This window comes from Diadema antillarum, unplaced genomic scaffold (assembly GCF_040938485.1).
Source record: "Diadema antillarum isolate AM-2024a unplaced genomic scaffold, OU_Dant_1.0 scf00000116, whole genome shotgun sequence".
Lineage (NCBI taxonomy): Eukaryota > Metazoa > Echinodermata > Echinoidea > Diadematoida > Diadematidae > Diadema > Diadema antillarum.
Window position 1 is genome coordinate 963,347 of NW_027271005.1, and position 25,140 is coordinate 988,486.

The 25,140-nt window shown below is 39.8% G+C and overlaps 1 protein-coding gene across 1 annotated transcript in view; it reads left to right on the top strand.

Moving 5' to 3' along the window:
* Positions 1–25,140, top strand: part of LOC139719920 (laminin subunit beta-1-like) — a 42,832-nt gene that overhangs the window by 12,236 nt on the left and 5,456 nt on the right. Inside the window, exons 5-25 of the mRNA XM_071631302.1 lie at positions 1,075–1,248; positions 2,202–2,311; positions 3,292–3,516; positions 4,351–4,506; positions 5,096–5,223; positions 7,760–7,880; positions 8,603–8,795; positions 10,152–10,295; positions 11,088–11,319; positions 11,724–11,887; positions 12,626–12,850; positions 13,397–13,617; positions 14,343–14,439; positions 15,008–15,199; positions 17,135–17,315; positions 17,899–18,083; positions 20,044–20,279; positions 21,515–21,691; positions 22,681–22,912; positions 24,037–24,157; positions 24,602–24,743. Of these exons, the coding sequence (XP_071487403.1) occupies positions 1,075–1,248; positions 2,202–2,311; positions 3,292–3,516; positions 4,351–4,506; positions 5,096–5,223; positions 7,760–7,880; positions 8,603–8,795; positions 10,152–10,295; positions 11,088–11,319; positions 11,724–11,887; positions 12,626–12,850; positions 13,397–13,617; positions 14,343–14,439; positions 15,008–15,199; positions 17,135–17,315; positions 17,899–18,083; positions 20,044–20,279; positions 21,515–21,691; positions 22,681–22,912; positions 24,037–24,157; positions 24,602–24,743 (3,656 nt within the window). The remainder of the gene's footprint in view (positions 1–1,074; positions 1,249–2,201; positions 2,312–3,291; positions 3,517–4,350; positions 4,507–5,095; positions 5,224–7,759; positions 7,881–8,602; positions 8,796–10,151; positions 10,296–11,087; positions 11,320–11,723; positions 11,888–12,625; positions 12,851–13,396; positions 13,618–14,342; positions 14,440–15,007; positions 15,200–17,134; positions 17,316–17,898; positions 18,084–20,043; positions 20,280–21,514; positions 21,692–22,680; positions 22,913–24,036; positions 24,158–24,601; positions 24,744–25,140) is intronic.

A 25,140-nucleotide genomic window follows, 5' to 3' on the forward strand; every position in this document is an offset into this window, starting at 1 on the left:
GCTGGAGTCAATAATGTCTGTGTTGCAGATGTCACAGGAAGAATTGTTTTCAGTTGTAATTAGATAAAGGCTGATGACATTTAGGTTAGTTAATGTCAGCACTAGGCCAGAAGGTCATACTGGCGGGTGAGATTCAAAGATTTCAACATCTCATTCCCATGAGCTGTGGATGAACTTTTGTTTGGGGACAACTATTTCTACTTTGTCTTCCATAAAGTGCCTGCTAAACAGCAAAATTGTAGGGGGGGGGGGAAAGATGTAAAACAAACCAAAAGTGATAATCCAGGGAACTAAATGTTCAAGTACAGAGAAGGAGATATCATGTGTGGCATGCATTTAAAAAGCAGTTTGCTACGATAGCAATGTGAGATCAGTTCAGCTTGGTGGTAGCAACAAGTGCAATGTAAGTTGCAAGTTTGTCAGCCATTACTGTGGTAGCTGCAATTATCACAATAGCAATAACAATAGCAGCAAATTTTTTCATCAAACAGGAATCAGGTTGATGTAAAAATTTTACATTAAGACTTAAAGGGTTGTATAAATCCCTTTTGCAAACGACACAAAATTTTGCTTGGTTGAAGAATAGTGTCTCCCAATATCTTGTATGAAATCTTACAGTAGTATGCCTCACAGTTCAACAACATGAAATGGTAATGTAGCCCCATGTTTCTTGAGAATGCATTGCCCTTTACGCATAGAGAATAACTCAGAATAACTTTGTGAATGAATTCATCGGAAACTTAAAGTATTGTTTCCCTCTCCATCATAAAGAAATTTCCAGTTTCATAATTGTGTGGAAAGATCGGAATTTCTACATTATATCAGCTTATGAAAGGAGTCTGTTTTTCAGGGTTGCAAAAGAGACACACAAACACTAAACTGGAGGTATTTGAATATTATGTATTGTAGGACAGTGCTGTGTCAGATGTGATGCATTGATGCATCTGTTGAAGGTATAGTCAATTGCATGTGTTGAAGCAGAGTGAGTGTGTTCATTAATCATATGAGTGACCTTCACCAAGCTCCCTTTACTCCCTGTCCTCTCTCCCCCATCCTCCTACCCTCATCTCCCAGCATGCAACTGTGACCCCTCGGGTTCGGAGAATGGCGGGGAGTGTGCCAGCCACACGGTGGACGATGTGGTGGCTGGTATGTGTCTGTGCAAGCGCTATGTGACGGGGCAGCGCTGCGACGTCTGCCAGGACGGCTACTGGAACCTGAGGGAGGACAACCCAGAGGGCTGCATAGGTAATTTTGCGCTCCTGCCTGCCAGACAAAATTGTGCTTCTTTGCAGAGAACTTTTCTGCACCCCACTTAAAAAAAAGATAAGCTTGTTACATACTGCTGGATGAGATGTTTTTGTACCGGCATGCATTTCAAATGCGTCTGAAGTTTGGAATCAAATTTTCTTTGTTAGATTTGGCAAAAGGTGATGTGATGATTTGACTGCTTGCTTTTTTGAGATGAATGATAATATGCTGTCTCTTCATCCATTTACAAGAGCATTGTCTTTGGATCTATCTATCGATATGTCAATACGTATATAAACACACACATTATACCCTATACATGTACGTGAATGGTTGAATCAGTAATGTGGCACTCTGCCGAGTTAAATGAATGACAATATGTTACAGGTACCATGAATGCATCTTAATAATTCTTACTGATATACTTCTCTCCTGAGTTGTCAAACTGCTTTCAGTAAATTCCAGACCTGAAGGAAAGTCAATGTTCAAGCAGTAACAAGTGAAAGACCCTCACCACTGCAAGCCATTTTAGGATCACATCCACTTTTTTTTTCAGGAAGAGTTGCAATTTATCTCAATTTTGAGCTGTCATAAGTGAGAACAAATGCATGTAGGAGACCAGATACTATTCCAAAGTTAAACAAGATTCTTCTTTGAGCTGTCAGTAATGTTTGAAACTTATGTCTAGAGAGGTGATGAGATTACATTACTGAATAACATTGTATCACATGCTTAATCATTGAAAATCAATGAAAACTTGATGACATTGTGGGAATATGATTTAGATACCGCTACAGGCATGATTTTGTCTGTTAAAGTTTTGAAAGAACATTAATGCACTTACTTCCATCAGAGATCTCTTTTTCATTCTTTTCGACATAGCAGTGGTAGTCATTCTGTCAGTTTTGTATCATTTTTCTCTGTTTCCTGTCTTCCCTTGAACCATCCAGAATGTGCTTGCAACTTACTTGGATCAGAGAACAACATGGGATGTGACAAAACGACGGGCAACTGCAGGTGCAAGCGATATGTCACTGGCCAAAACTGCGACCGCTGCTATGTGAGTCGATTGTGCTCTTTGGTCATATTTGTTATTTAGACAGGGATGGGTTCAAAGCACATACACTATCATGCACCTGCTTACTCTGGCCCTAGTATGCCATCCCACATACAGTGATTGACACATTCTGGCATATGTCCATATAAAGGTTCTTTATATTTCAGTTTGTGTTGGCAAATTCTGTTGGGACATTGCTATTAGATGCTATTTGAGACATAAGCTTGTAGTTTTCAAACATGAGATTTTGGAGGGATTCTGTTGGGACCATGCCATTAGATTTTAAGGTCAGATATTGCTTGGTCATGAGAGCAAGTGATGTAATATTGGTAATAGAACAGGGTTTACTGTCATGGATAGTTGGATATGCACATTGAGACAAGCAAAAGGAAATGTTGCATGGAATGTTTTTGTGATATATGCAGGTATTTTGTGATGGGAATCGAACATATTTGATATTAAAGTGATTGGTGTTTTGAGTTCATTCCTTTTCAGCACTGGTTTTGTAGAGGGTATGTAACATCTTTTTGAGTTGTTTTGATTGATAGTTTTCACATAATCTCTCACATGACACTCACTCTAGATTTAAAGATTAAAAAGAACCCCAAAAGGATCATATCTTGATGTTTGATATGTCTGGCATAGTGAAAAGTGATGGGATAGATACAAGTTGTAGCATAGAGAGAATAAAACACTTCAGGAAAGAGTGGCAATGCCCACAGACTAGGTACCTTGTACTTGGGACTTAAAACTGTCATTCCTATAGTTCCTTGAAACAAACAAACAAACAAACAAAGTATTTTTGCCAAAGATGCAAGGAAAAATTAATATCAAGCAAGGAATTCAAGACTTTGGTACATGATTTGGGCAAGGAGTTGGCAGGTCAACTAATTGAGAGAAGGTACCTGTATCTTGCAACCTTTTAGATACTTATTTTGCTAAAAAGTTGAGCAATTTTGTACTCCATTTTTGACCCCTAACAGGAGGGCTACTTCGGTCTGAGCCAGGACGTTTACGGCTGCCAGCAGTGTGACTGCGATCCCGGCGGTTCCTACAACAACTCGTGCAACCAGGTCTCAGGCCAGTGCCCGTGCCGGCGTAACGTCGGAGAGCGTCAGTGTAAGAGGGTCAACTCTGGCTACTACTACGTCAACATGGACTACTACACCTATGAGGCAGAGTACGCACAAGCCGTTGGGGAACTATCGGTGAGTGGCTCCACCACAGCTGTCCTGCTCTGGCAGGGAAGTTTGCATTTCAGTGCTGCACTGACACTAGAACTGCATCTGTCTTTAGTGTGTAAGGTGAAGATTTCTTTCCCTTGCCCTAAGGGAAGCCTTGTATAAGTATGTCGTCGCTTGGGTGACAAGACCTTGTATCTCAAATCTTGATAAAAATTACTTTTTTTAAAATTTATGGTAAATTGGTGAAGTGATGTCCTGTCCAAATCCTATGTGTCTTACCCTAAAAATGAAGCCACCACAGCATTTCAAAAGAATTGCCATTCCATTCACTACAGTGCTTTGGCTGCCATGTTTTTTGGCTCTCCTGAACATTTGACATATTGTAAAAACGAGGTCTTGTCACCCCAGCGAAGATATGTTCTTTTAGTTCCCAGATGCCTTGTCAGTGTCCTTTCAATTGAGATGAGCTGACCACAGGGAGTTGCCCGTGCAGTCTTGACAGTGCAGTTTATTGCGTGCAGAACTTGCTGTTGTGACATGAAGCATGACATTTATATATTTCAGTTCTGCAATATTGAAGTTAAGTACGTAGATCATTCACAAGCTGGTGAATGATGTCCATTGTTCTATGTCAGGTGTAGTATGTTCATAAACTTTTTCACAATTTTGCAGTCTTCTTGAAATGACACTGAAAGATCTGAACTACATGTAGGCCTGGTAGGACTCATACATTCTGTATGTGGTGGATAGGAATCTTGAGTAACTCAAATGAGCCATGAATGATAGGCATGTGACATGTGTTGAGAAATTGCTGCTTAAGTTGGTTGCACTCCTTCCTCTCTTGTCCTTCACACACAGCTTGTGGACTACTACCCCAGAATGCGAGATGGTGGCTACATCGGGTGGACTGGTCCAGGCTTTATGAGGATCCATGAGGGTGGGCAAATACTGTTCACAGTCGGCAATTTACCCATGTCTGGAGACTACGATATCATTCTCAGATACGAGCCACTGGTGAGTTGTCCTTTTTCATGCACTTTGTTTGTCAGTGTTGTTATTGTTGTTTATTTTTATCTAAAGAGGAGATTGGGGTATTTACTCTCTAAGTTTTACCTGTATGTCAAGAAATTTTTGGTTGTAGAAATGTGAAAAAATAAAGGTGTGTTGGATGGAAATAACATTTCACTAATGTAAAGCATGATCACTTTCGGTATCTGATTCACTTTCCACATTGAGTAATAATGAAAAAAAATTGTATTGTTCTTATTATGCAAGTTTTGATTTTGTGATATACGTCAGCTCATGAACATGACACATTACCAATTTCTAGCTCCCCCTGTTGTGTGTTGTGTCCATATTTTCTTGGAATGTCGCAATTTTACTGTACATATTTTTCTTGTCACTCATATAGTTATTTTTGTTATGTTTTTCTTCTTGCTGACATGATGGATTGGTAATAGTTTTAGTTTTTTTGACATCCATAATGGTACCTTGTGGATTTGTAGTTTTAATTTCTGTTCATTTGTATCTGATACTTGAAAATTGAACTCATGCTGTAATGACTGGTTGATTGCAATTTTTATTTTTTGCTTGAACATTATAGCTTCCAGGAGCATGGGAGGATGTGCGAGTCACCATCAATCGTCCTGGGGAAATCCCCAACTGGAGTATCTGTGGCAACACCATCCCACTGGATGACATACTGGTTACCACAATTCCCTCTGAGAGAAGGTTGGTACCTCCCCCCCCCCCCCCCCCCCCATTAATATCTCTTCACATCTCTTCATGTTTTCATAATAAAATATATACAATTTTCCCTATTCAGGAATAGATGTGAAGAACAATGAAATTAAAGGCTATAGCTCTCTTTGACATCCTTTTTCAAGTGCACATTTACAAATATGTTAAAAACATTTATCATACATACGCTATGTATATAATACTGGAACTGTGATTGCTAATATGAAGGAAAAATAAAGTAATGTTATAGTTGTTTTTCCACATAATGTAACAAAAAAGTAAATGTTATGAGGGAACTGGTTTTGATGGATATATGTTTTATATTGGGTTTATGGATATTGCAGTCAGGATTTGTATCATAATTCTCCAAAAAACAACAAACAAACAAACAAACAAAAATATGCACAACCCTCCCCACCCCCCCCCCCCACAAACTCATATTAGCAAACATGGTGGACACCACAAATGCTTGATTGAATCATATACCAAGATAACATTGCAGATAAAAGAGAAAAACAATGTGTTTGACAAGATATATAAGTCATGATCATGTGGTGAGTGTAATACCAAAAAGCATTATATCACTCAAAAATGGAAAATGATTATGAAGACACATCACAGTTATGTATGTGGCACATTTCTCTTAAGTCCACAAAGATTGTAGCATTTGGAACTTCAACCTTTCTTATTCCTGTGCCCACATATCCACCCCGACCTGCAATGTGCTATTCTTTCTGCCAGAAAATAATGGGAAAATCCATAATTTAAAAGATAGATGTTCAGAAATGATCCTCATTTGCAGTATATCCAGTGTCCCTGTTATAAATAGGTTTGTATCTGATGTGTCATTGACAAATATTCGCTGGCTATCTGTTGGTTACTGTTATGAAGCAGCAAACCAACTAGACGTGAGAAATTTTTGTTCTGTCTGCTGAGGATGTTTAGTGCCATCCAGTGGGTGTATGTTGTGGTTAAATGCATCCTCATTTAGCAGTAATTTGTGGTAGGAGGAAGTGAGTAATGCCAGACAGATAAACACAATTCCTGATCTTGTCTGATCCCTTGTGTAATTGTGCAGATGTACATTTTGTTTTTCACATATATGAGGTTTGAAATGATGTGATATAACTGAATGACACTGTAACAACTTCCAACAAATTGACTGTGATAAGTCTCATGAATGAGTATATACCACACTGTTGTCCTTTCTTTGTATCATGATGCCTAGAATACCACTCATATTAGTAATTTTATGACAATGCATGAAAGTAGGTATGTCAGAGCCTTCTGAAAAATTTAAGTGTCCTTCTTGACTACCTTGATGTGCTTTGAGGTGTAGATATATTTTATTTGGTTCTATATATATATCTCAAACTTGATCAGGAGTTGGTTGTGTGTAATCTCTTTAGTGGAAATGACTACAGCAGTATATTGTTATCAGTATATCAGACACATTCAATTAGATAATGCTTGAAGCATGAAAGTAAAGATTTTTCTCATAAACTCATCTACTCTTTTGTATTTTCATCTTCCTCAAGTTTGTAATGTAACACATGAAAGAAACTGTGCTCTTCGATGGAGTGGGACCAAGAAGAAATTCACGATTAGGGTTGTTATTGAATACCTGCTCAGTTATATTCAATGTGTTCTCAAAGTATGAGATTAGAACATCAAATCAAATTTTGAAGTTGCACAATTATTGTTGGCAGGCAGATGTAGGCCTTCACGTATTTGAAAAGTCATTGTACATTGTAGATATACCATACAAATTCAGGGAGATCAATTACATGTAAGTTACAGATGTACCATTCGTCGCTGGGGTGACAAGACCTTGTATCTGAAATTTTGATGAAAATTATTTTTTTTGGATTAATGGTCAGATAATCAGTTAAGTGATGTCCTGTCGAAATCCTAGCTGTCTTACCCCAAAAATAAAGCCACCACGGCATGTCAAAGGAAAGGCTATCCCATTCGCTATAGTGCTTGTGGCTCTTGTGAACATTTGATTCGGCACACCGTACACCGGGGTACCGTTGTAACCCGGGGTACCGCGTTGTATAGCGCCATCTCATGCCAATTATTTATAATGCGTATCCGAATTCAGATACGCCGATTCTGAATTCGGATACGGCAAAGTCGTCGCAATGAACTAGCACCATAGGTGTTTTTCGAAGTACACTTGCATGCATTAATTGATGCATAATCACAAATTAGAAAACATTTTTGTGCATAATAATACTAAAAAATATTTTGACACATTTTTTGGTAAGCCAGGGTACAGCGCTGAAAAAAAAAATTAATTCAACAAAATGGCCAATTTTCATTTGGTACCCCAGGGTACCAAATATTGCATCATTTGACATTTTGTAGATACGAGGTCTTGTCGCCCCAGCGACTGTATAAATAGTAACCTGCTATGCGGACAGTGGGTGTAGCTGACTCCTGGAGGTAACACCCCCCCCCCCCCCCCCCATCTCTGTCCTCTGACTGATAAGAACATATTTTGTTACGTTTCCCAAAATTTCAGACACGTCGTCCTCAGTAGTCCCGTGTGCTTGGAGACTGGTAAGACTTACACAATCCAGGTAGACTTCACCCGGTACAGCTCAGACAATCGGCCGATCAGCCCACAGATTCTCCTAGACTCTGTAAGTACCACTTCCTGTGACACTCACTATGATTCCACCTGTCTGGGCTGGAGGTGACCAAAAACTTGACAGTTTTGTCTATTTATGGATTTATCATTATCACGTATGCAGTCTGTGTAGAGTCCAGGGGACCCAAGTAATGATACCCCCCCCCCCCCCAACCCACCCTCCCATGCCTACGAATTGCTTTGATAGTGTCCACTATCTGTTTGTTTGTTTTCAAAACAGGCTACTCCACACGTTTGTTTCCCTCTCCGCAACATAAATTCTCTTGTTTTTGTTTGCTTTTTTTTTTTGTAGAGAAAACTTCATTCTCAAGAATATTCATGCACTAATGTTTAAAAAAGTCTGTCTTTCATCAGGATAAATTTTTTGCTAAAATGTTGTGCTTTTAGATACTCTAGTAGAACATGTTATCATTTGCAATTGTTGCATAATTATACTGATTTGCTTTTGCTCCAGGTTGGATAGGGGTTGGATGCTTGCTTTTTCTCCAGGTTGGATAGGGGTTGGATGCTTGATTTGTCATTGTAATGCCCTGGATTTTGGCCATATTTTGTTGTTCTTCCTTCATGATGAATTTAACATTAAGTAGAGACTGTGATAGTAAGATTATGTATTTTTTCTAGAACTGTATGTGAGCCTTAAACATGACCAACTGGCTTAATGTGATATCTGTGAATAAAGATGGAACTAATCTGTCTCTACTCTGTCTTGTCTAGCTGGTTGTGATGCCAAGGGCAACCACGTACCCCATCTTCCAAGGGGAAGACCCCATTGAGCAGTACAGGCTGGAGCAGTGGAACTACTATCGGTGTGGAGAGGCCCACATGTCTGCTGTACACTCGCCCCTCTCTGAGGTCTGCATGGGACTCATGTTCAGCATGTCTGCTATGGCATTTGACGGAGCCCTGGGTGAGATTTTAGCCCTGTTTACTCGAGTCTGCTTGTCAGCCTGCCATTAGAGCCCAAACTCTTCAAATGTTTTTACTGAAGTTTGTTTTTGTGTTTGGAAAATTACTGTATTTTCTCTATGTTGTGGTTACTTTAGAAGTAGGATTCTTTTATACCTTTTCTGTGTTTGATTATGTATGAGGGATTGGTCTGTAGTACACTTGTCTTATATTCATGAGAGAATAGTACTCAAGAAGAAATAATTTCTAGAAGACTTCTTCAAAAGTGTAGCATTTTAAATATCAAAGTTGCATGATTTACACAAAGTTACTCCACAAAAATACTATTTCTTTAGTCTGATAAACATGCAAGCTGATTATTTATGTACAATACAGGGCCAGCGGAGCATTTTCAAAAGTGTGGGGGCCCACTTCCAGGTTTCATGAGCTAACAAGCAAAAAAAAATCCTCAGCTTCTTCTGTTGCAGTCAGTGGATGTTGGATTTTTTGTGTGATTACTGTGTTTGGAAAATTTACTGTATTTTCTCTCTGTTGCACTTACTTTAGAAGTAGGATTGAAAACAAAAATGACTGTTCTGTGTTAGATTATGTATGAGGGATTGGTCTGTAGTACACTTATGTTATACTTGTGAGAGAATAGTACTCAAGAAGAAATTATTTCTAGAAGACTTTTCCAATAGTGTAGCATTTTAAATATCAAAGTTGCATGATTTACACAAAGTTACCCCACAAAAACACTATTTTTTTTTAGACTGATAAACATGGAAGCTGATTATTTATGTATGTGTACAATACAGGGCTGGCGGAGCATTTTGAAGAGTGTTGGGGCCCACTTCCGGTTTCATGAGCTAACCAGCAAAAAAAAAGTCTTCAGCTCATCTCTCCCCTTCCATTTCCGGGTTTCTTCAGCTGACAAGCAAAAAAAAAAAAAGGTCCTCAGCTCAAAAATACATAAACAGTAACAAATAAAGGTCTTCAGTGGAAAAACATAACCTTACCGCTCTCACACTTCAAGATCTCTATCTATTACTATTTGGTGTCACTTACGTACTTCCGGGTTAAAAAATGTGTGGGGCCCAAAATGATGACACCTTATGTATTCCTTTGTATGGTGTACAAAAAGTGCGGGGGCCCGAGCCCCCACGGCCCCCATGGTTCCGCAGGCCATGCAATAGGTGCTTTTCAGTGTGTTCTTCATTATTTTGACCTGTGCTATATTCAAACTTTAAGATGTTGTTCAACAGCCATATACCTTTCATTCAGAAGTTGAGATTCCTCTGCAATGAAGATTTCAAGTGCTGTATGTTTAATCTCTTCCAACCGCTAATCCCACTTATTTACTCTTCTCCAATGACAGAATGTGGATGCGATTTCATGGGCTCACTCAGCGCCATCTGTGATGAGGCCGGTGGGCAATGCCCATGCAAGCCCAACGTGATTGGACGCACCTGCAACCAGTGTGCGCCAGGAACCTATGGCTTTGGCCAAGAGGGTTGCACTCGTAAGTCAAGAGTAAAAGCAGTAGCCTTTCCGTTAGTTTGACACAATCTACATGAAGCCATTGTGGCAATTTTAGCATCCAGAAATTTCTTTCCATGCCCCAGTTTGTCCCTGCAGCCTTTTGGGAGAGAAATGTCCTTTTATCTTCCTGCTTTTCGTTTTTTAAGTTCACACTGCCTGTGAAAAAAGAAATATCTTGTTACATACAAGTGTTTACATTGTTTGTTTTTGTTTGATTTTTCAAAAGAGAGCAGCATGGCTTGCCTTCCCCTCTTTTTAAGATTTAGATTACAAGTAACTTATTTGCTGTGAATAACTTTACAATAAAGCAACAAAAATATTTGACAAGTTTACACTTCACCCTTTTGAAGTAAGACTCGCAACTATTCCATGTTTTTGTACTTCCATTTTAAGCGCATAGGTTATGTAGATGACCTTGAGTTTAAGATAATCTATGCAGACGGCCTAAACCCCTAAAACAATAGACACATCGGAGATACAAGGGCACCTCCCCTGTCAGAGATTCCTGAGGACAAGAAGTTTTGAGTTCTGGGTATTCTGACACATGGTTTCAGTTGCAAAGGTTTTTTTTTTTTGTGGTAATAAAAGTGATATCCATTCTTCTTAGATATTAGCATTTTGTAGTGTAAAATGAAGTGTCATGCTAATAACCATTTGTGCCTTCTCTGTCACAACATGAACTTTGAACTCTTTAGTGATAAGTGAAACAGGTGGAATGGAAGGGCAACAACTGGCTAGTAATGTTGACTCACTCTGTCTCAATCCACCACAGCTTGCAACTGCGATACCACAGGCTCACTGAACGAGTTCTGCAACCAAGTGTCTGGTCAGTGCCAGTGCCGGCCCAACACTTACGGTCAGCAGTGCAACGAGTGTCAGCCGGGCTTCTGGAACTTCCCCAACTGCCAGCGCTGCCGTTGTAACGGCCACGCTGACATCTGTGACCCCCAGACTGGAGAGTGCATTGGTTGCCGTAGCAACACTGCTGGTTTCTACTGTGAAAGGTAAAGGAACTGAAATGTAGGCTTTTTTTCATTATTAAACTTTTTGATTCATGATTACGCACATACATAATAACCATTACAATCACTTTTGAATATGAATTAGTGTTTTTTGCTACAAGATTTAATAGTGATTCAATAATTTCTGAAAAGTTTTCAGATGTTTTTATCATGTAGAATTTTTAGTCAGATTTCAAACTCCCCATTATATACAGGAACAAATAATATTTCTGATTTCTTAATAATCATTAGATATTTGCTGTGATTTTTACATTTTTTTCAACTGAGGACCTACAAAAATTTATGATATCATACTCTCTGTAGAATAAATATGTGATTTCTCATCATGTCTTCTCAATTGGAGGCCGATAATCTGATATCCATCTTCTTCCCTGACCTGTTCATAGCTGTCAGCGAGGTTACTATGGCGATCCTACTCTTGGCTCCTCCCTGCCGTGCCAGCGCTGCCTGTGTCCGGGCGGGGCTGGAAGCGGCAACCAGTTTGCCGAGACTTGCCAGCTGGATCAGGGCACGCAGACTGTACAGTGTGACTGCTTCAATGGCTACACAGGTGTGCAGCCCTCCTCTCTTAAGGCATTTCTTGGATGGAGAAAGGAGGAAGGGGGGGGGGGGGGGGTGGTGGGCTGGGAAATTAAGTGAACACACTCTGATATTGCTTTGTCTGGTTATGGCAATAAATTCTTCTACTTACTTACTCCCTGCAAAAGCAAGTAATCATTTCATCATATTGGATTTTTGTAATCATATGTTAGGTGTTATTATCATCAATTACTTACATGTATGTGGAATATGTGATAGAAAGAAAGGAACCCGTTAGCTTTCATTCATTTGAAAAACAAAAACGGAAACCATGATATTACGATTGTCATTATTTTAAGCCTATTCCTCACAACAGTAATGCATTTATTTGAGTTAGTGTGTACTAATGGCATTAGTGTAATAGACATGAACAACCATGAGCAACCTTACTGCAGTTGAGATTCTTCGGCTGCATGCGTACTAACAGAGATCAGTGATAAATTTGTACTGTACACAGTTCGTTACGGGGATTCTCAAGTATATATGAGCTGGTCCAGCCTTTACACTCTATAGAATCCCCACGCTACCAAGCCCTTGGTGTGAACTACAAAACCCCACCAACCCACGTACAAAATCCTCATCCCAAGCACTATAAATTCTGAAACTCTGTACCCAGTAGAACCAATTTATAGGTGTTCAGTTTTCAACATTAGCAAAAGTCTGAAAATCATGCGGAAGTCTCATTTAACCTTGTCACTACAAACTGCAGGCATCCGGTGTGATCAGTGCGACAACAACTACTTTGGAAACCCCAATGAGCCAGGCGGTGCATGCAACCTCTGCAACTGCAACGGCAACACCCTAACAAGCAATCCTGGCAACTGCGATGCCAACACAGGCCGTTGCCTACGATGTCTGTACAACACGGCAGGATTCAACTGCGATACCTGTGCGCCTGGATTCTACGGTGATGCCATCCAACGAACCTGCAGAGGTAACCATTGTCCACTTTCTCGCTGATGGTTTGGTCATCACATTAATTTTTGTGATCCAAGGACTACGCTGTATTTGGTATTGTCGACCAGAACCGACTGAAAAACCACTCTGGCTTAAAACACTAGAAATTAAGTTTTGCTCAGATGATTTCCTGTTTGACTAAGCAATTAATATTTTGGTTGCATTTTCACTTACAACAGGTCAGTGAGTTTGCTGAAATCATGATAGGGGGATGGTATTGTTTGTTTTCAATTTCAGACTATTAGACCATGCATTTGTCTACTCTTGTAGTATGGTATGTAGCTTGCATTGACTGAATTCTTGAGTGCACATTTTCTCCACAGCTTGTTTACCTGCCAATATGATGATAGTGTCCACAAGACTGAACATAGTAATCTGGCAAAATCCAAGGATTTAATGTAACTCTGATTGAAGGTAAATCTACATCTGTTGTGAAGTCTTAATTTTTTACGCTGTACTAATAGTTCCATTCTCTGTTCACCTATGTACTCTCTTTTTACGTTGATCTTGTCACTCCCTACAGATTGTGAATGTAACATTCTCGGCACTGACCGCAGCATCTGTGACCTGGACAACAACTGCGGAGTTTGCGACGCTGTGACCGGACAGTGCCCCTGTCTCCCCAATGTCCTTGGACAGAGATGTGACCAGTGCGCTCCCAACCACTGGAAGCTTGCCAGCGGGACAGGCTGTGAGGCATGCAACTGCTGCTCCTATGGTTCCTATTCCCCACGTTGTGATGAGGTGAGTGTTCTAACTAACGTGTGTGTTTATTTTGTAGTTGGAAACTGTGCCCATATGTAAGTTACTTTTTCAGGGTATTCCCCTACTAGGCCAGTCAACTTCATTCACCACTACTCAGGAGAGCACATCAAAGATAAACAACTACTAATCAGTTGAAAGATGATTGAAATATTTTGTCTTATGGACAAGCTGCTGATCTGCTATATTAGGAACCAGTGGCGACTGTTTTCCAAAAATGGCCAGTTTTATGTGTTTTGTAAAGAAAGTAATTCTCCTGTGAGAGATGTAGGGGCAGTCCTCTTGTTGCGATGAAAAGTTGGACTTTTATTCTGGCATACTTGCAGTCTGTGCAGATTTGTGTACAGTCACCTTTTATTGACATATATCACCTTCAAGATGATAGGCACTCAATTTACCCCTAACATCAGCCATCCCAAAAGCACACCAGGAGTTGGAGTCATGCTGAGGGCCTGTCCAAGCAAAACGACTCCAAAGCTCCATCACATCATCATGTGTCTCACTTTTTCGTGGTTTGGATTGTACACCATGCACATACTAGGCTCCTTCAATACTCTTTGTAGACAAATTGCAGTCCCAGTGCAATATAGCTAGCATTTTATGCTCTGAACAAGATTTGTCCCCCCTTGTACAAGTTTTAACCATTCCTGTGTAAAGGTTCATCTGTAGCAGGTAATTTTAGGGCAAACCTATGATTGTGCTTTCAGTATACTGGTCAGTGTTCCTGCCTACCAGGCTTTGGTGGAAAAGAGTGCTGTGACTGCGAGGCTAACTACTGGGGTGACCCACGGGTCGGTTGCACAGGTATGTTTCTATAGCAGGCCATCAAAATTTCATAGTTTTGTATCCCTGACATGATGTGGTTGTCAATGAAATGTTCACTCAGTGTAGTTGTCTTTGTTTGATTTCTATATCTGTTGTATTTGCTTACCTGTATATATATATTTTTTTTTTTAAATTATTTTTTATTACAGCCTGGATGCATTTCATATCTTGTTGTATTTATATTTGTCTGCTTTAATATTCGAATTCCTGTAGTCTCAGTTAATATTTTTCCTGGTTGTTTTTGCAAATATACTTTATATATTTCCGCATTAGGGCTTTTTCACCTAGTCTAGCATATAAGATGGGCATATCCCATTGTACTTTCCATTTTTAAATGATTTTGATTGTTTTCATTTTAATATCAAGGCATAATTGTCTGTGCTCTAGAAAATACCAGTTCTTTAAAAAGAAATGCAACAACAAATGTTTGAAAGCTTGTATACTATTGTGTGAAAAATGCTGTAATAAAAATCAAAGCTCATACTTTATTGCACCTTTGTTGATGTGGTAAGCAGTAAATGTAATTGTTATATGTCTGCTCTCGCAGAGTGTGACTGCGACGCGCAGGGATCGGCCACTTCCCAATGTGAGCGGGCCACCGGCCAGTGTGTCTGTCTGCCCGGAGTCACTGGCTACCGCTGCGACCAGTGTGCCCGCGGCACGACGGGAGAGCTGCCCCGCTGCGAACCCTGTGGAGAGTGCTTCGATGACTGGGACAGGACAGTCCAAAATCTCAGGAGTGAGTCAACTTTCTCACATGATTTATTTACCTTCTCTTCTGTTGGATATTATTTCAAGTGCTTTCACTCTATTTCTGGTTGTGATTTTTATGCCTCCGCCACGAAGTGGTGCCGGAGGCATTATGTTTTCGGGTTGTCCGTCCGTCCGTCCTTCCGTCCGTCCGTCCGTCTTTCCGTCCGTCCGTAATGAATTTTGTGGACAAGGTAACTATCAAAAGCTGTTGAGGTATCCTAATGAAACTTGGCATGTATGTGTATTAGGGGGTGAAGTTGTGCCTATCAACTTTTGGGTGCACGTGCTCAAGGTCAAAGGTCAAAAGGTCAAGGTCAAATACATAAAATTTCACTATTTCCACCATATCTATGCAATGCCTGAAGATATTTTCTTGAAACTTAGTGTATACATGTATTACCCAATTTAGATTCTCTGGTGAAAGTTTGGGTCATGAGGTCAAAGGTCAAAGGTCAAAAGGTCGAGTAAAAGTATTAAAACTTCTTTTTTTCTCTGTAAATTGGAAAATTGTTCAAGGTATCTTCATGGAACATAGTATATACATGTACTGACTGGCAGTGATTATCTAGAGAATGTAGGGTTCATGGGGTCAAAGGTCAGGGGTCAAAGGTCAAGTGCAACACTTCAAAATTTTACTATTTCCCTCATGTTCATGCAATGCCAGCAGGATTAGTATTTTTTTTTACACTTGGTGTATGCATGTGTAACCTAATAGAAATTCTCTGGAGAGTTTTTTTTTCTTTTTCTTTTTTTATTGCCTCAAAGGTCAAAAGGTCAAAGATCAAGTGAAAGTGCTGAACTAACTTTTTCCTCCATATCTCGGAAGTGGCTCGATTTATCATGAAACTTACTGCATATCTATGCATGTTCTTCCTGAAAGTGATTATCTTATGAATTTTAGGGTCAAAGGCCAGATGAACATGGTAACAAATACTATTCAGTACAGAAATTGCACTTTTTCTCCATACCGGTACCATGAAAATTACTCATTGCATTAAATGTATGAATGGGTCAAAGTCAAGTTAAAGTCCTTAAATCCCCAAATACATGCTCTCCTATTCATCCAATTAAACCAGGGTCAAGGAAGGTGAACATTCAACACATTTGTGACAAACTTGTCATTTCAATATTTTGCCAGTTTTGTGAAAATGTAATCACACATTGTCCACATGAACTATCTAGACCTATTAGGAGAATCATGCATTATGGCGGAGGCATACCAGTCGCCATAGCGACATTTCTAGTTGTGTTTTATTTCTGTATGCATGTTTTTCTGTGAAAAAATTAGTCATTTAAGTTCAAATCCCATTCTTTGATACTCCCTCATTAGTTATTGGTGTACAAATACTGCACATTGCCGAGGGCATTTGTGAGAATCATCTACCCAATAGTAGTTTAGAACAATGTGTGTGGGACTGTGCAAAAGTTAATGGGGGTGGACATATTTATTAATGACCAACCTAGTAATATGCATTATTTGTTTTATGAAATGGTAATATTGAGTTCTCGTGAGATTCCTAAGCCAGTATGTACCAGCTCCAAAGTATATGATCTGCACACAGAAATGAATGTAATGATTTTGTAACGCAGAGGCAATGCAACCAGGTGCAGATGAGTGGCGGTTAGTATCGGTCATTAGCATACTAGCACCCAGTGAAGAGTAAAGCAAGGCTTTTAGACAAAATAAAAGAGTGTTTGTGGTCATGTGATAGCTTTCAGCCAATCATTTTATTAGGATCCATATCACCATTCTATGATAGGTTTAGCACATATGACTACAGACTACTTCACTTCACTGTCATCTGGTGTACACCTGTAGATAAACTAAAGCCAGGATGTGTGTACTCGGCTATGTTGGACAAGAAAAAAAAATGATATGTAATTCGATCATATTGTTTGTCTCTTTTTTTGTGTGTTGTAGATCAAACTGACTCCCTCATTGAGCTCGCTCGCAAGATCAAAGTCAACGGATCGACCAGCGCTTATGATGAGGAATTTGAACGCCTGGAAGCCAGAGTAATGTATGCAGAAACCCTCATTGGAATGCCCTCAGTTACAGAGGACGACGTTGACAACATTCAGAGGGAACTCGATGACATCAGGTAAAAGGATACAGACTTAACTGTCCTTCCTTTGATCAAGGTGCTACAAAGTAACTGCTTTCTTAGAAGTGGTGAAATTTCACACAGTTGTGTCCTTAGATTTGGAAGTGGTACAATAGAATGAAAGAGATTGAATCCCAAAGATGTATCCTTGTATTCTAAGATTTAGGTTGAAAGCAGAAAAAAACTTGTTGAGATTGTGCAGATCTCCTTCATACATTTCTAGAAACGCTGTACACTATTTTGAATTATGATTTCCAGTGTCATACTTCTTATTGTCACTGTTTGTCTGCCTTGATACACTGTCCTCCACCAGTTCTCCTGCCAAACCAATTTCATTATTATTCTGAGACTATTCAATGATTTGCTCTGTGGCCTTTGTTTTTAAAGAATACTTTGATTCCATCTTATAGGTTTGGCTAGTGGTAAAAGTTCAGCAGGATTCCCATTATATTCATGCATGATTTCCATTATATTCATGCTTGATGTTTGTCAGTGGGACATATACTGTACATGTAGACAGGGGCTGTCTCCATCATGTATAAGTGGGCTCATAATCATTGATACTTACCATCACTTGCAGGGCAACTCTTGATGATTATGCCAACAAGATTCGCACCCTGGACGCTGACCAGACCCGCACCCGCGGCCAAATCAATCGCGCCCACCGTGAGCTGGACGAGCTCGAGAAGGAATCTCAGGAACTCCGCGCAGATGCTGAGAGACTGGAGAATGAGATATTTGATTTGGAGGCAGCAAATGTGGAGGGTGCGTCACTTCTGTATATCGTGAAGAATAATTGATTATAAACAACCTCCAGACTGTTGCCAAAATGTCATTTGAGAATTCAGTAGTCATTTAATGTTCAGTCAGTGAGCTGTTGATAATTGTAGACCGGCTAATAGATGACAAAGGGATAGTGTAGTATTGGTGGAGATGCAGATTGGGCTTTTAACTTTTTGCAAGATACCACGAAACAACTTATGAAATAGTACAGAGCATGCCATTCTAAGAGTAATTCAAAGTTTATTTGATGAAAATTGGTTTTGCAATGGCTGAGACATCTAAAAACAAAGTAGAATAAAGTGATGTGGGTCCCAATTTTTATTAGGATTGCTCTTTATGGATATCTCAGCCATTTCAAAACCAATTTTCATCAAATAAACATTGAATTCCTCATAGAATTGCATGCTCTTTCTCATTTCATAAGAAGTTTCTCAGTATTTCGTCAAGAACTATTCGAAACCTGAAGTTAGGTCTCGAACAAAACAATACAATCCTTTTTATGCCTCCGCAACGAAGTGGCCGGAGGCATTATGTTTTCGGGTCGTCCGTCCGTCCGTCCGTCCGTCCGTCCGTCCCGTTTTGTTTTTGTCGATATCTCAAGAACCGTGTGGTGGTTTTACATCAAACTTGGTATGAAGGTATATCCTTGGGGGATAATACTTTGTGTGGATTTTAGGGTCACAGGGTCAAAGGTCAAAGGTCACAGGTTATTTTGTGAAAAAAATTGAAATTTCATGTTTTTCTCCATATCTCGCAAATGGTTCGAGGTATCTTCATGGAACTTAGTATATATGCTTGTACCGATGGGCAGTGATTATCTAGGGAAGTTGGGGGTCATGGGTCAAAGGTCAGGGGGGTCAAAGGTCAAGGTCAACTCCTCAAAATATCACTACTTTCCTTAAAATGCAATATGCCTGAAGGTTGTTTTTTTTTTAAACTTGATGTATGGCATGTATTACCCAATATATATTTTTGGGGAAGTTCCTTGCCAAAAGGTCAAAGGTCGAAAGGTAAAAGGTCAAGTGAAAGTGCTAAATTGCACTTTTTCCTCCATATCTCGAAAGTAACTCAAGGTATCATCATGAAACTTACATATTTATGCATGTTCAACCTAACAGTGATTCTCTTTGGAACTGTGAGGTCAAAGGTCAAAGGCCAGGTTTAGATAATGCTATTTTCCCATTGATACTGAAATTATACTTTTTCTCAATACCTTGAAAATTACTCAATGCATAAACTTATAAATGGGTCAAAAGTCAAGTAAAAATCATCAGTTCCCCAAATACCTGCACTCTGACATTTTAATCATTCATCCAATTGAACCTAGTTCTAGGAAAGTGAACATTCAGCACATTTGTGTCAAACCTGTCATTTTAATATTTTGCCAATTGTGTGAAACTGTCATCACACATTGTCAAGACATTGTACTATAGACCTATTAGGAGAACCATGCATTATGGCGGAGGCATATCAGTAGCCGTAGCGATATATCTAGTTTTTAATACGTCATGCAGTGCAAGCGTTCTTTTAGCTTTAAGAGCAAATCGTTTTTGGTTGTGATGGACCATTCCTGCTTTACGCAGGCAGAGTTGAATCCTGTTTGTTAAAGATGAGGAAAACCTCTCTCAATGCCACATGGACTACTTTGAACGTAAGTAATGTTGGATGGCATGTTTATAGGGCATGCACTGAAGTATCAGTGAACTGAAGGCACTCTCAAACAAGAAACATTCATGGCTAGAAACTTTTGAAAATTGGAGCTGACAGCCTTTATAGCGAATCACCACTGGCACATAATGCATTGTAAAAACAAACACTTTCACAAGTCTTGGCTCATTTTTGAAATTAGGCAAAAGTTTCATTCTCATGCAAATTATCTTGTTTTGCAGCGTATGTCTGCCAGATAGCAATTACCTTTGTTCCATCTCCGTCCCCCACCCAGGTGCCTTCAACAGCATCCTGCAGAGTCAGAACAGGTCGCGTGAGGCCCAGGGCCAGGCTGACGCGGCTGGGGGTGTGGTGGACCAATCAGAAGCTATCCGGCAGCAGGTGGAGGACCTGATTGGCCAGCGCAATGCGGCGCTGCAGCAGGAACGCGATGCCTACCTCAACAGACTGGACAATGTGGAAAACCAGCTTCTGGGGCTAGAGGGCCAACTGACTACCATCAATGAGCAGGTGACATATAATAATGTTCTCTATTTATTTATCGGGGGGGGGGGGGGGGAGGGGGGGGGAGGGGGGGGGGAGGGGGGGGGAGGGGGGGGGGAGGGGGGGGGGGAGCAAACAGGATAGACATTCCCGCTCAAGAGCGTAAGGCATTCATCACCAAAGTCACTTTTTGAAACTTCATGGTTCCAGAGGTTCATAAGTTCCAAAAGCTTACCCGTATACAAAGACGGAAATTCTCCTAAACTTCATGTGATACCCAGATACATCTGTTTTGAAGGAATACTATACTGTGCTAGCAGTGTAGAAGAATCAGGGGTGAAAGGCCACAGGTTAAGGTCAGACGTCTTAAAGGGATAGTTTAGTTTTGGTTGAGCCTTAACTTCAGGTTTTTATCATTTTTTGGTGAGATGGTGAGAAACCTCTTATGAAATATGAAAGAGCATGTAGTTCCAAGAGGGATTTAATGTTTATTTGATGAAAATTGGTTTTTAAATGGCCGAGATATCCAAAAAATAGCGATCCTAATAAAGTGTGGGACCCACATTTTATTATGATCGTTTTGTTTTACTTTGTTTTTGGATGTTTCAGCTATTCCAAACCCGATTTTTATCAAATAAACTTTGAATTCCTCTTAAAATGGTATGCTCTGTACTATTTCATAAGTGTTTTCTTGGTATCTCGCAAAAAAGTTAAAGCTCAATTTTCATCTCCACCAATAGTGTACCATCCCTTTAAGAAAATAAGGTGAAATGCCAATCCTGGCCGTGAATTCCACTAGGTATTACAAGCTAAATATTAATATCATGAATTGTAGTGAATGAAAGAAAATGAGTGAAATGAGAAAATGATGGTAATAATTAAAAGAGTAAAATAAAAGTAAAATATTTCCTTTATGCATGGAGGGTTCAAAGGTCAATTAAGATATGGGCCTCGTGCATAATATCCTGAGCCACATTGTGCATTATTTATTTGGTCATGAATAGACTCACTACCATGCATTATTTGTTTATTACACTGATGAGTGGGCGAGTGATGCTGACCCTCATGGTCTGACCAAGGTGACCAGCAATAGTCAACAAATGGTATCAGCCAGGCACATTGTGCCATATGCTTGAATGAATGAATGAAACTCTGGTGAAGCAGTATGGGAAACATGACCATAACTGGACGGGTAAGGGGTAATACTACAGTGTATGTGTAGGCATGCTCTTTCACTTTCGCTCTCTGTCCATCCTTGCCAGGTGTGTGGTTCCCCAGGGGACTCCTGTGACATCTGTGGAGGGGCTGGCTGCGGACAGTGTGGTGGACTGAGCTGTGATGGCGCTGTGCAGAAGGCGGAGGAGGCCCTCAGGAGGGCGTCAGAGGCAGATGGAAAGCTGGACAACAAGAAGGAAGAGGCCGACAGCTTGCTGGAAGAGGTACAAAGTTCAATTGTAAATGTAGTCCTTATTTGCCTGCAGAACTGTCAATATTTGCTTTAAAACAAACACTTAAGCATGAGATATGTGTGAAAAAACACCATCATAACACCATTTCAGCTTTGTAACAACCAAAACGTGAAATATTCGCCAAAAAGGTTTGCCGGAAGTTCAACAGTCTCAGACCATACTTGATCTTGGTTGCTACAATGTTTTACTAATTTTTTAGTAGTCAACAAATTGGGCCAGACATTATATCCACCTATCTCCTGTGCTAGAGTGCATTGCGTGCATCCTGTTAGATGATATGACTGCTAGGTCACAATCAATCAAAGCACTCTACCTATCCACCAGTAAATGGGGAGTACACTTCAGGAATGAAGGTCATATGCATGTGATCAAAAATCATATTACACTTTTGATATCAAAATACTCCAAAACAAAAAACATTTTTCAAAATTGTCATACTGCACCATGAACAGGACAATACATTTCACATCATTACCATAGGAGCCAAAATTACAGCAGCCTTCACCTCCCAGCTTTACTCAAAATTTAAAAAGCATTTTTTCATATTTCCTTTTTCCTCTATTTTGATGAAATAATGTGAATATCAGTCAGAGTGTGCAGCATACGTGAATGACTTCTATTATACGCAGTAAAGCAAGGACGCAGACTGCTGTTTTTCTGGACCATAAGCATTTTCATTGAATCTTCAACTGTGTACGAGTGAACACACAATAGTCTTGGTGGGAAGATGTGCAAGACATATTTTTCGGACGTGTCGGAAGCTGCGTTGCCATGGTAACAGCATTTAAATGGCAGAAGATCAAGGAAAGATCATTCCTTGGGTAAGACTGTCGTCACGGGGCGGGGGTATCAATCACCTTAAGTGATATTTCTAGTATATTGAACTTGCCTTGTCAGTGTTGTCAGAGTGGTAAATTATCCCAACTCCTGCTGACTGTAGTAAATGATGTCCTCTCCAGATGATGCAAGCCAAGGACCAGACTGGTGCCGCCCTGGACGACGCCCAGAGGGCGTATGATGCTGCCCTCATGGCCAAGCAGGAGGCCGAGGGAGGCCAGACAGACCTCAAGGACCTCATCAACAACATCACCTACTTCCTGGGGCGGGCCAGGGCGGAGCCCGACAGCGTTCGTCTCCTTGTCAATCAGACACTCAACACCAAGATATCCCTCTCTCCCGAGGAAATTGCAAGTGAGTGGTGTATGAAGTGGCTACTAGGAGTAAGATATGACATCTTTAAATTTGCAGTCTCCCTAATTGCACATGAGGTAGCACAAGTACATGAAATAATAGTAATGATAATGATAATGATGATGATGATAATGACGATGATGACGATGACTATGATGATGGTGATGATAGTAATAATCATAATAATAAGATAATGTTTGAGCTTTTTATGATATCTGTTTTAGTGTCAGTAATATCTGGGGAATGTTATTTTTGATAGGGCCCTATTTATTTTTTTATAAACAACAACAACAACAACAACAAAAGTAATAACAACAACAACAACAGCAACAACAACAACAACCATATTAGGCACCTTGTAAAATGAAGTTGCAGTGGTGACATACATGTATGACATTATCTTTAAAATTTGCGGAATTTCACTGACTCTGACTGAAGGCGACTCCATGCAAAATGAACTACCTCTTCCATATCCTTACAAGAGAATACTAGAATGCATTCTGCCATCATTTAGACGTGTGAATGATTTCAGCCCTGTATCCTTACCTGCAAAGTTGAATTCCCAAAATCTGGCATCCTATACAATATGCCTGCCAGTTTAAATCACAGGAGTTATGGTATGGCTTTACAGTACTTCTCAAATAACTTTATACCAGCTGTTGGTCCTCATGTGTCGAAATGCTGTAAATGTCAATGGCAGGTTGAAAAAAAAAGGCAACTGATTGGTGCTAACATTATCAAGTATGTGGTTGTAGAGAAAAAGAAAAGAACATCAAGACTCGGTAGCATTGTTAATTTGACATGATTCCTGATCAAAATCATCTGTTGATTAACCTTTCATGACTGTCGGATTGTGTGCCAAATGTCTGACCCTCCTCGGAGCATACCAAGAACAATAGCAAAATGATCTGCAAAAAATACATTCCTTCTGTCAATCAGATGACAATAGTTGAAGTCCATGACTATATGGTGTTTTTTATTGTTGTTGTTGTTGCTATTTTTTTTCCTGAAGATGATCGACCTTACATGTGTCCTAAAAGCTTTTCTCATCTCCACGAGGTGTTTGTGGCATTTTTGCTGTTTATCAAAAGTCTCATGATCATTATCACTTGCTGTCTCTTCAGACCTGTCTCGACAAATCGAGGAAATCATCAGAACTTTGCTGAACATTGACGAGATCATCAATGCTACGCGTGATGACCTCCAAAGGGTCAACGACCTCAAGGACCGAGCTGACCGGGCCAGGTAAGACTAGATGGTGTGACTGCCTACTCTCCGATAGGCAGCCGTCTGTTCTCTATCGACAAAAATAACAGCTCTCTGTAATTAATACTGTAGTTGTCAATTTGATGATGCTCAGTGAAGCATAATTATTCTTTATTTTTCAAAGGAGATTCTAATATGCTATTAAATAGAAATGTGCCAAACTTTATCACACTTTAGATGGAATCTTATGGGCACTTTGGATATGCATTGATATCTGGTGAGAGTATGAATATAATAATAATAATAATGATAATAATGGTGATGATGATGATGATGATGATGATGATGATGATGATAATGATAATAATGATAATAGTAATGATAATGATAATAATAATAATAATAATAATGATGATGATGATGATGATGATGATGATGATGATAATGATAATAATAATAATATTTTCTTTGTGTTGAATGCAGGGCATTTGCTGAATCAGTGCTAGATTCGGCTGAAAGTGTGTCCAGGGCCCTACAACAAGCCGAGGATGCCCAGGACACTGCTGGTCAGGCCATTGATGCGGCCAAGCAGGACATCAGAGAGGCAGATGAGGCTTTGGTGCAGGTAAGTCACTTTTATCACACTCCTGGTGAAAAAGTCCACTTGCTCAGTGATTTAGATTGATTCCGCATGGCTAACATTACTGTAGTCATCCAATACAAAGGCGGTGATCAGCTTTGTAAGTATACAGTGACATGCAGACAAAATATAGAATGGCCTCACTTTAAAAGTGACTTTTTTCAGACTTTTTTCCCCAGACTTTTTTTTCCCTTTGTGCATTAGCTTATTTTTCTATTTGACATTCTGTACATGAGGGGCCCACATTCCACAAGCTTTGTCTTTTTAGTTGGTCCCTCCATTTTTGTGAAGTTTGCGTAGTGTTATTTCGTCTTTATCACTTCAGTTCTCTTGACAACATATTATTACTACAAGGTTCCACAATTATATTCTTCTCACTTTA